The sequence below is a fragment of the Neltuma alba genome, unplaced genomic scaffold (assembly GCF_004799145.2).
Source record: "Neltuma alba isolate B1F8T4 unplaced genomic scaffold, ASM479914v2 tig00004466_pilon, whole genome shotgun sequence".
NCBI lineage: Eukaryota > Viridiplantae > Streptophyta > Magnoliopsida > Fabales > Fabaceae > Neltuma > Neltuma alba.
In genome coordinates this window covers 78,215-88,939 of record NW_021633719.1, presented here as the reverse complement: position 1 = coordinate 88,939, position 10,725 = coordinate 78,215, and the positions used below count along the sequence as shown (strand labels likewise).

General features: G+C 36.5%; 1 protein-coding gene across 3 annotated transcripts; it reads left to right on the top strand.

Moving 5' to 3' along the window:
* Positions 1-9,397, top strand: LOC114744871 (tubulin-folding cofactor E). 3 transcript variants are annotated; one of them, XM_028933009.1, is made up of 16 exons: positions 1-92; positions 673-1,028; positions 1,603-1,773; positions 2,708-2,754; positions 3,365-3,511; positions 3,608-3,682; positions 4,893-5,002; positions 5,145-5,269; positions 5,358-5,419; positions 6,375-6,482; positions 6,576-6,610; positions 6,744-6,806; positions 7,767-7,858; positions 7,938-8,014; positions 8,094-8,171; positions 8,810-9,397. In XM_028933009.1, exons 2-16 carry the CDS (start codon positions 719-721, stop codon positions 8,906-8,908), a joined length of 1,599 nt encoding a protein of 532 aa, XP_028788842.1. In that variant the 5' UTR covers positions 1-92; positions 673-718; the 3' UTR covers positions 8,909-9,397. The 3 variants fall into 3 exon arrangements, with proteins under 3 accessions (XP_028788842.1, XP_028788843.1, XP_028788844.1); XM_028933010.1 differs by lacking the exon at positions 1-92 and adding an exon at positions 111-253; XM_028933011.1 differs by lacking the exon at positions 1-92 and adding an exon at positions 135-223.
* Positions 9,398-10,725: the final 1,328 nt, after the last annotated feature.

Below are 10,725 nucleotides of genomic sequence, written 5' to 3'. Positions count from 1 at the left end.
TCCTTCCGGTTGTCGTTCCACTTTACTTCGGTTGGGTCAGCGAGGGCGAGTGACATTCTATGATTGTTCCTCCTCTTCTTAGTTCGTAGCAGGTATAGTTTCTTTATCTCGAGGACGAAGTGGCGACTCCGCCATTGACCTGCACGCCGCTGATCTATTTCCTCTCTCCCGCGACTTCGAGTCGTAGTTTTCGAGCACCGGGTGGATGGGTCGTTGGGAATGAGTTAGCCTTTCTATCACTCAGTTGCTCTGCGTGAGTTCTGATTGCAATTTAGTGATGAATCTTGGAGTTGCTGCTTTATCAGTAACAAAACTGGAGAAACCAAGATTGTAAAACTTTCAGAAAGATCTTATTTGTGCATTGTGCTGGTGGAGCTGCAACTCCAAGATTAGAGATTCCAGAAAGAAACTCAGGACCTTTTTTCTTATTTGTGCAATGTGTCTTTTCTCTAGATGTTTTTATCTCCTTATTCTATGCTTTTGTTCTCTCCTCCAATTTGCCTTTTCTTCTACTCTCCCGGAGAGTTGGGGCACTCTTTGATTCTTTCACAGCCTTAATGCGTTTTTCATATGGTTGTTGATTTCGGTATTTCACCTGTGTAACTAAATTAAAGAAAATCCTTTATGGCATGAGTGAAATTGAAAAAGACTGCAAATGTATGAACTGCACAGGGTAGAAGCCTTCTCGTAAAAGGAATCCGCCGCCAGTTTTAACAATATGGAGGATTCCCCTCCGTCGGAACTTGAGTTCAGGGTAGGCCAACGAGTGCATGCATCTGGTGATTCACGGAGAATTGGCACAGTTAAGTATGTGGGACCTGTAGAAGGCCATCCCGGCACATGGGTTGGAGTTGATTGGGACAATGGAGATGGAAAACATGATGGATCCATCAAGGGGATACGATACTTTCGTGCAAAGTCTGAAAGATCAGGGTCATTTGTTCGTCCCCAGAATCTGAGCCTGGGCATTTCATTAGTGGAGGCTCTCGAAATCAGATATAGGGGTGACTCTACTAAAGATGAAGAGGGTATATGGAACCTTTAAATTCATATGTTGTTAAATTTATATAATATTGTTGGGGCCAGATTAATGCTGGGGGAAATATTGAAAATGGTTTCACATTGGTTTTTGACAAAAAATGAAAGGAAACCACCTCTATCGAGTAAGCTAAGGCTGTTTTCTTTTCTTCTGTTGTTGTTTTGTTGGGTTGTTGAATGAAGCTTCTTAACTAATGAAGAGGAGAAATGCTTAATCCCATTTTGTCAATTTTGTTGTAAACCTTGCAAGCGTCTGGGCTTCGTGTTAATTACCTTTTGGGATAAATTCTTAGTTTTGTAGATATTAATTAATAATTAATTGACTTTCTACTGGGCTTTTGGGTTGCCTGATCATGGTTTTTGTTAATTCAATGTCCAGAATTTTACCACTTCATGTGATATTAAGCCACGGGACTAATTTCCATTGTAACAACCATTTACATAATATTTTGAAGCTTTCTTCTCCCCTTTAGAACCTGTTAACTCTTAATCTGTACATACTTTCTTATTATGCTGATTAGACCCAGAACATTAATTGGTGATTTCCATGTACTTTTCCCGCAGATGAAATGTATGTTCTTTCAGCTAGCAGCAGACGAGTCTCTATACAACTAGTGGGAAAAGATAAAGTTCAGGATAAACTAAGTCGATTCGAGGAACTGACCAGGGCATCACTATCATATATGGGTGTTAGTTCCCCTGGAATTCCATGTCATATCAATACTACGGTTCCAAGTAAGCTTGACCTTGATTCTAAAATTTTCACTTTATTTCATTGCACACATTAGAATGAATGAATGTGGAAGTTATCTCCCATCTTGTAGAAGAGAGTGCAGAATCAGCAAATTGCTATATTTGAATTAGGTTTTGCATAATAAATTTTGGAAAAAATAGATTTTGCCAAAAGCTGGACTGGTGTGCTTCTCTAAAACCATGAGTTTGGAGTCTAGGATAAATTTTGGGTTTTAATGGGTGTTTGGTGAATTTGCTCGGAAATCATGGTTTGGATCAAAAAAGTGCTCATGGCATCCAATCTAAACACACACTAATTATACCTGAAACTATGTTAAGAAGTTCTGTTTCTTTTGTTCTATCTCTATATTTATATCCTGCTAGGCATTTTGGATATAGATAAGCAATTCCTTTGGAATTACAAGAGGGTGAAAAGTTAAAAGGAATATGAAGAAGTCCAGTTGAAATCGTCAACCTGCAATCACACACACACACACACAAAAGAAGAATATATGAAGAGAAAATTACGAGTTTGAATGCCTTTTTTATGGAAAAACATTGATATTTTCTTTTTATTACGTTAAATGTTACCTTTTCACGCTTTACATAATTCATAAACTTGGGAATTAACAGTGCCAAGATCTCAATGATCTGCTCTCTAACTGCAAGGGGTAGTTCTAATCCTGACGAGAAGATTTTTTACTCTGAGCTAGCTTATATTGAAGTGTTTTTCTTATCCTTCCCAACTCTTAGCCAGTAGTGCCTTGTCCTTTTGCTTCAGGGGTTCATAGGGGTTGGATACTCCTTTAACCTGCATTTTCTTCCTTGAACCCCTGTTTCTTGAAATCACATATTAAATGAATTCTCCTTTTTTGCTTTTTAGCTGGGTATTTGCAATTGGATCCACCTGTGTTCTCATAATTTTCTTTTACTGCAGATATGAAGGAACTTGATCTGACTGGAAATTTGCTTTCTGAGTGGAAGGTAAATTTTGAAAATGGTTTTGTGCCCTTTTTTGGCAGAAATTTTGCGGACAAATGTATCCTGTCTAAGCTTGGGCTTGCATGCTTTTCTTTTGCTGAAACATTGTTATCTTTAGGTTCGGATGCTTGTATTTATGCAGTTATCCACCTTATGTTTGATATTCTGATTGCAACTGATAGGAATCAGTTATTTATTTTATTTCTTTTGGGCATATATTTTTTAATTAAAGCATTAATTTGCATGATGTTGTTGCTTAGAGTAGCTGAATGGTATGGCAGTAATGGGTCATTTTAATTACGAATCTTCTTTGTTTCAATTTTTTTTCCTGATCCCTCTGCGTTCTCTGTGCTAAGGCTGTTACTCTCATTCAGTATATGATTTTCAAATTTGCTATCTCCTGGCCCATTGAAATGAAATTATTATGAGAAGAGCCAAAATTATAAAATATTATAAGATTTGCCGCTTTATGTCAGTAATAAGCATCGATGGTTGTTGTAGAACATCTATTGCATGTTATGTTCCTTGATCTGTTTACTTGTTGTGCCTTGCCTAGTTTCATATTGATTGGCGATTAATTAGCATTTCTCACTTGCTGATGATCTTTTGAAAGGATGTTGGTGCAATCTGCGAGCAGTTGCCTCTTCTTGGGACACTCAACTTATCCAACAATTTCATGTCACCATACACATCAGGGCTTCCTTTACTGAAGAACATCCATGTTCTGGTTCTAAATAGTACTGCTGTAGACTGGGTGCAGGTGCTTCTATTTCGTTTCTTGGTTTATGTCTTTTGCATAGGTTTTCTCAAGTTTTTTTTATTAAAGTTCTTATTTATTGTCTTTTTAATTAGGCAGGTTCAACTGCTTGGACAATCATTGCCAACTCTTGAAGAGCTACATCTTATGAGAAATAATATAAGCAGAATACTGGTATATAGTCTTTAATTCGATGGTGCTTGTTATATATCTTACGTAGGTTAGCTATTTACTTTTAGGTGCCTTGTCCCAACCAGCCTATTGGTTGATAACTTGAGAGAGAGCAGCTGATCACACACACACACACACACTGTTGTGACCCAACTTTAATACTCAACAGAACGGAGAACAAACTGACAATAATAAAGCGGATCAGTAATAAATGAGGAAAATCCTGAGGCTTTGATATTAATGTTTTAACACTGAATCAAGTTACAGCAAGTTTCCCTGATTCTAGCTCAAAGCCCTATTTCCCTGATTACAAAATAGACCACGACCAGCAACAAAACATTACACTGGAATTAACATGACAAACTTAAATACATCAGCTTCCCATGGCATTCGAGAGGCCAGATCTCTCCCTCAATATTCTCTCTAAAAACCTTCTCCCCCTCCGTCAGTTTTTTACAAAATAATATAGGCTCCCCAAAAGTAATTCTACCCACCCTACATGGTTTAAGACCCATACGGCTAGTGGCTAGCTGCCACTCAGAATTGTTCCTCAATTCCTGGAGCTCTGGGGTAACTGATTTGACCAGTGGTTTCAACTTCTTCCCTTGATTTTCTCATTCTCCTCCCATAAGTCTTCCTAATGCCGGCGGTTATATCACACACACACACAAACCTACAACTAGCTCACAACTTGAAGCATAATATCAAAATGTCCACATCCACCACATCACCAAAATATTGCCAAATTGATTGTAGATAAGATTAAAGCCTAAAAGGCTAAAACAAGTAGCTCACGGCATTGTTGATATCTTCTTTGGTATTACTCTGCCATTTGTATCCAATTAAGGAAAGCTAGCCAATATTTCCTATATGGCAAACAGCTATTTATGGGAAATTGGGAATCACAGTGTTAAAACATAACAACCCTATGATGGGTGGTAAAGTGATATGATGGAGACTTTATGGAATGGAAGTTCTCCCGTCTTCCCTTGGATATTTCTATTTTGACATTGAGATGATTACTTATTGGAACTTAGTTAATTATTTAATTTGATTATATATTGTGAGGGATTGTGTTATTTCTAGGTTGGACCGAAGAATAATATTCCTCTTATACTTTAATTCTCTCTTTCATGTTTTACGTTATGAAGTTCTACCATTTAAAGAAAAATTTGTAAATTACCTTTCTCATCCTCTTCCTCTTTCTGTTCAGCCTACGTCTTCCACTGTGGTTCAGGGATTTGATTCTTTGCGGCTTTTGAATTTGGATAATAATTGTATAGCTGAATGGGAGGAAATCATGAAGCTCTGTCAGCTAAGAAGGTTGGTAAACAAGAAAGTTTATGAGTAATTAGTCCCTTTTCATTTCTTTTGTTCTTTTCCTTCCCTAGAACCATTCTGTTGTCTAGACTAGTTTCAAGTCTGGGTTATTTGCTGATTTCTCTATTGGTGGGATTTGTTTTAGTTTGGAGCAGCTTTATTTGAACAAAAATTGTTTGAACGGCATAAATTATCCTGATCATGCTGGGAAGTATGAATCGGAAGTTACATGCCATAGGCCTTTTGAGAATTTGCGCTGTCTTCTATTAGGTAATATGGTAGTATTTCCTTTTAAATCATCCTGCCTACTGTTAAATGTATATTGACTGCCTATAAGTATTTTGAATTCATCCCTCAGGTGGTAACAACATCAGGGATCTGGCTTCTGTTGATTCATTGAATTTGTTCCCGAAATTGGTGGTAAATTTCATATCAAGAAGTGTTTATTATGCTCCAAAAATATTTATTTTGTAATTGTGGATTTTTTTTTAATGTAAGTACAACAACTAAAGATTTTTTTTTTAAATATAATTATCTGATATTCAGTACTCTTGCGTCACATTCAAGCATTACTGGGTCTAATTGAGTGTAACTTTCCCGAGGTGTTTTTTTTTTCATTTATGAGGTTCTTGCCCTTTTTTAAGGGAAACTGAGTTCCTTTCACTTGACCCAACCACCATTAGTAATTATGGGTGGTTGTTATTATTGAAATCTGTGAGTGATTGAAAGGGAGAGAAGAGAGCAAGTGGCAGTCCCTCAGTAACCTCTTCTTCCTCTTTCACATCTGTTTCAGACTTTCAGCGTTGTCTCCTTAATTTTTCCTCTTGTTTTTCTTAATTTCTCCTTCTCCCTCACAATCCTCATAATTCCAGCATTTGTTTCATCTCATTGAGGTCTCTTTGCCATTTCTCCATTCTCCACTCAGCAAATCTTCTTTGAAGTTCTTCCACCATGATTCCAATTTTTTCCTCCTCCTGAAATCAGCACCACTCTGATACCAAAAGCCCAGAAAGCAAAGATGGAGGTGACACAGGCTCCTAGCATCCTATGACTTTCCCTTCGGGGAAGGGTCTGCAAGAAAAGCTCACAAATGCTGAGATTGCTGAAAAAAGTGAATTGGGGCTTTGTTTCAATTGTGAAGAGAACTTGCTGAAATTGCTCTGATATGAAAATGATCAATTCAACTCCAGAATTATATTTTTAATATACTAAGGATCATTTTAACATAGCCAAAGATTATTCAAGTTTTATCTTGTTACAAATAAAACCAAACTAACACTCACTTAACACTGCCATGCTCTATCCCATGCTAGAAATTCTTATTTTGCTTGATCAAACCTTATGTTCTTATTATTTATTTTCAACAATACTAAAGGATGTCAGGCTTTCGGAAAACTTAATTACTGATCCTGCAAGAGGCGGAGTTCCCCGATTTATTTTGATTGCAAGATTAGCAAAAATTCAGATTCTGAACGGGAGTGAGGTAGATTTTGGTAGATTTTTCTGTTCCATATCTGCTTCCTTTATTTACTTCTTTTATGTAATCTAATGTTTTTATATGTTATTTACCTTACAGATTAGTCCTCGAGAGAGGAAGGACTCAGAGATTAGGTATGTTCTCATAATTTTATGCTTCCATGTGCACTTTGCAACTCAAGAATGCATGTCAAGCAATTTGTATTCTAGTATTTTAAAGTAGTGCTGCTTTTGATCTGGGTTTAATTTATTTACATCTCTTATGCAGGTATGTGCGGTTGGTGCTTTCAAGGTTGCTTGCTAATCCTGAAGAAATCAAACAGCATCCCAGGTGAATTCATGCCTATTTTGTGGAGCCTTTGTTCTGGTTCTGGTCTTGGCATGGAGATATGACAGGCTAACTCACTGTGTCATGATGTATGGAAAACTTTAATATCACTATTTAACAATGTAGAATTTGCAATCTAGTGATGTAAATCTAAACAGTTAAAGTAGCAAGTCGATGTCATGAATTCCATGCCCCTGGCCATAGCGAATTGGGACCAACAAATTCAAAGTTTAAAGATCTAACTATCCCAGCATTTGGATTTACTAAAAACTATGGGGGTGGCTGATCTGATTAGATCAAAACGGTTAGGGTTATCTGGATCATAGAACATATCTGTGGTTAATTCATATTTTCAGCCGTAGGAGATTTATGTACTTTCAAGGTTTTGAGGCCACAGCCCGAGTTCTTTTTTGGCCTTTTACCCTTATGCCTTTTATTGCTTTATCAGTCCCCCTTCCCTCTGCCTCTTGCACTCCTTTCTATTTCCTGCTATGTAATTTGGGTGCACGGGTGGGTTGAGTCCTTTCTAGAAACAATACTATTCTCAACTACAGGTTCTACGGTGTCCATAGCCTATCACAGAATATGTTGATGAGACCCAAGGCTGCGTAACTCACTGATACAAACCCCCCCCCCCTTTTTTCGTGCGGGGGGCCCAAAAAGAAAAGTACTCCTCACAATATATATTCAAGCTTGTCATTTGGGATGGAGACATGTTATGGACGTTGGGGGGTCCTATGATATTTGCTTCCCTCCTCCATCTGCTGTTTGGAATTTTTGTTTTTTTCCACATCTTTTGATGGACCTCAATCTTTAGTTGCTTTTCATTTACCCAAAAAAAATATATATATATATTTTAACTGTTATCTATGCAGCCTGGTATTCCCTGAACGTCAGGGACTCTTCATCAATATTTAATCTCACATTGAGTTGTTTTGTGAGGTACTGATGACTTAATTACAGGTTTTCTGAACTCAAGAAATTTTACGGAATTGAAGAGGAAAGGACCTCAACTGGAACTTCAGGCCCACAAACAATGGCTTCAGGATTGTTGTGTATGGATGTTTTATTTATGAGTTTCTTTGACTGAAATTAAAATGGATGCTTTTTAACATTCTGGAGAAATTAATGCAGCTATCACTCTGAAGTGCGTGGGACCATCCATGGGTGAGAAGCCACCATTGACGAAGAAACTGCCAGCAGCAACAACAGTTACACCCAAATACTTTTCTACTGTACCATGTTCTATCTATGTGGGGCAACCCTTACCAATTACCTTATTTTTCTCAGGTTGGGAAGCTAAAGTTACTCTGTGAAAGCTTCTTTAAGCTGCAGTCCGTGAAGCTAAAATTATATCTTCAAGAAGAGGTTTGTTTTTGATACTGAAATATTGTTCTATTTCTTATTTAGTTGCCTGATAAAATTTTTTAAAAATCAGAAGCATTGCCCTCAAAACATTCAGTGAAGGCCTTGATATAATTGAGGAATATTTTCTCTGGTCTGTGTTGTGTACTCAGTTGCATATAAGATATATATACAAGTGCATATTGACAACTTACTAAACTATAGGTCCTGTAAATTAGGAATTAATTAAATGAGCTCACTTAGTAGTTACTACACTTAATGTACCCTGTCCTACTAGATAACGACCAAAACAGCATATCATATTTAACATGCCCCCTCTAGCTTAGTATAAACGTCATCATTCTCAGCTTGGATGCTTGATTGTTTAAAGTTTGTCCCTGGTAGTGCTTTAATAAATATATAAGCAGATTGTTGACTGGAAAGGATGTAGAAGTATTGTTAATGCCTCCATTAATTTTCTCTTTAATGAAATATTTATCTATTCTCACATATCTAGTATGATTATGACGGAGTCTTTGCGATGTCGATGGCTGCTTGGTTATCACAATTTAACTTAATGACTGAGGAGAGGTGGTTAGGTTCTGCTCTTGGCCAAAAAATTTTTTTCTTGCTATAGTCACATGGGTCTTTTTTATTTTCAGGGCTCTCCCCTGCCTCTTTTGCTTGACAACGACATGGCATCTTTATTTGACTTTGGAATTGGCAATGAATCAATTATCCTTGTAGATGAAGAAAGTTAACATAAGTGTAGGGGAATTTCTGCAGACCTCGTGGTGAAATTCTCATCATGTTCCGATTTGCTGCACTGATAATCTTACAAGTGAGCTTGCGTATATGTCTCTCGATTTCCCGTGCTGAGTCTTTATGCATTCAAATTCGTGGCTGGTGTAGGCCCGTGCGTTACAGAAAGCTGTCCCAACTGGTGTGGGCCTGGTGCGTTACACGGGCATGTTTGGGATCACATTTTGTATCTTTAAAAGTGAGTCCTAAAAAAAGGGGACTTCCAAAACCAAAAGGCCATTTTGGGCCGAAATATATGTTTGGCATGGCTTTGGAAGCACTTTTGGGGCAAAAGTGAAGTTGAAGTTGAAGCTTTGTTTTTTTTTTTTTTTGGGCTTTTCTTTATATTTGAATTTCCTGAAGCCAACCTTTTCATATCTCATCCAAATAAATTTACGTCAAACTGTTTTTTGTGTACAAGGATGAGCCTTATTGACTTTTTACCCCAATTTTAATTTGCAAAAGTTTGTTAAAATAAGTCTCTTTTGCAAGTTTTAGTTATGGCAAAAGTTTGTTAAAATAAATTTTAATTTGAAAAATGAGATGTATAATTCGAAAATATTTTTTATGGACATTACTCGCAATCATTTATCTTTAGTTTTAGTTATGGCAAAATCAAAGATTCAAACTTTATTAATGAAAAAAAAATTATATTGAGAAAGTTACTTCTAATTAGGTTGGACAGTGTTTAACTTTGATCTGATAATGTTATTTATCGAATATCAAATAAATATATAAAAATTGAGAAAAATAGACGAACGAATAAACAATACTAACCCCTTATCCATTTGGGTCTGGTTTTGGTGCTCATCATTTGGTGAGTAGTCTGGACCGTCCATATCTAATCTGGACTTTCAAATTCAATATTTTTAAATAATTATTTTAAAATAAAAAATATTATTTTTTATTCTGTATCTATTAAAATAATTATTTTTAAAAAAATAAAAATAAAAATGAAATTAGATTTGGACCGTTCAAATTAAATATGCAGATCCACCGATGAGCACCCAAACTCATTCCTTATCCATTCCATCCATTGCTCCATCTTACGTTACGCAACGTAACGATTATCTGCAAAGTGCAAACACAAGTATGAGGTCATAGTATCGGGCTGGGAAGCTTTTCAATATACCAATACGTTATGGTAACCAGTTCTATTCCAGATATGCCAACAAAGGCATAGAAAATAAAAACCTTGTGCGATGTCTCCAGCTTCAACCGTGTCTGACCTTTCAGGAAGAAATTGATAATGATGTTGATGCCAACCGAGTAGGCAAGTTATTAGTGTTATAAAGATAACAAGGCAACAACAACGTAATTTGAATTTTCTTCTTGCTTCTGTTATTCAGCTCCTTCATAGTTTATGTATAGACCAAGCTCCTTATCTAGCCGTTGGAGCTTGCCTCTTTTTCCCTGCACCTCAAAGCCTTCATTACTAATCTGCGTGTTCCACCTACTATTATTCTTTTACTTCTCTTTAATGACCAACTGCTTTATCCTACTTAAAACTCATATAATTTGATAAATTATCGCATAATGTCTATAAATTTTGCATTCTGTTCCCAGCAGTCAATGTAGGCAATGTTGTTCAAACAACAGAAGCAGTGAAGAGAGGAACACTAATTCTCTTCACTCATACTAATATATATTTTTAACAGTGGTTCTTGATTTATATATTTCTTCATGAAATATTGGAGAAAAATACTTGAAGATCTGACCTTTTTTCCCAGACTGTAGTCATCGCAAAAGATGCGTTTTTGTTTAATAAAAACTTGGT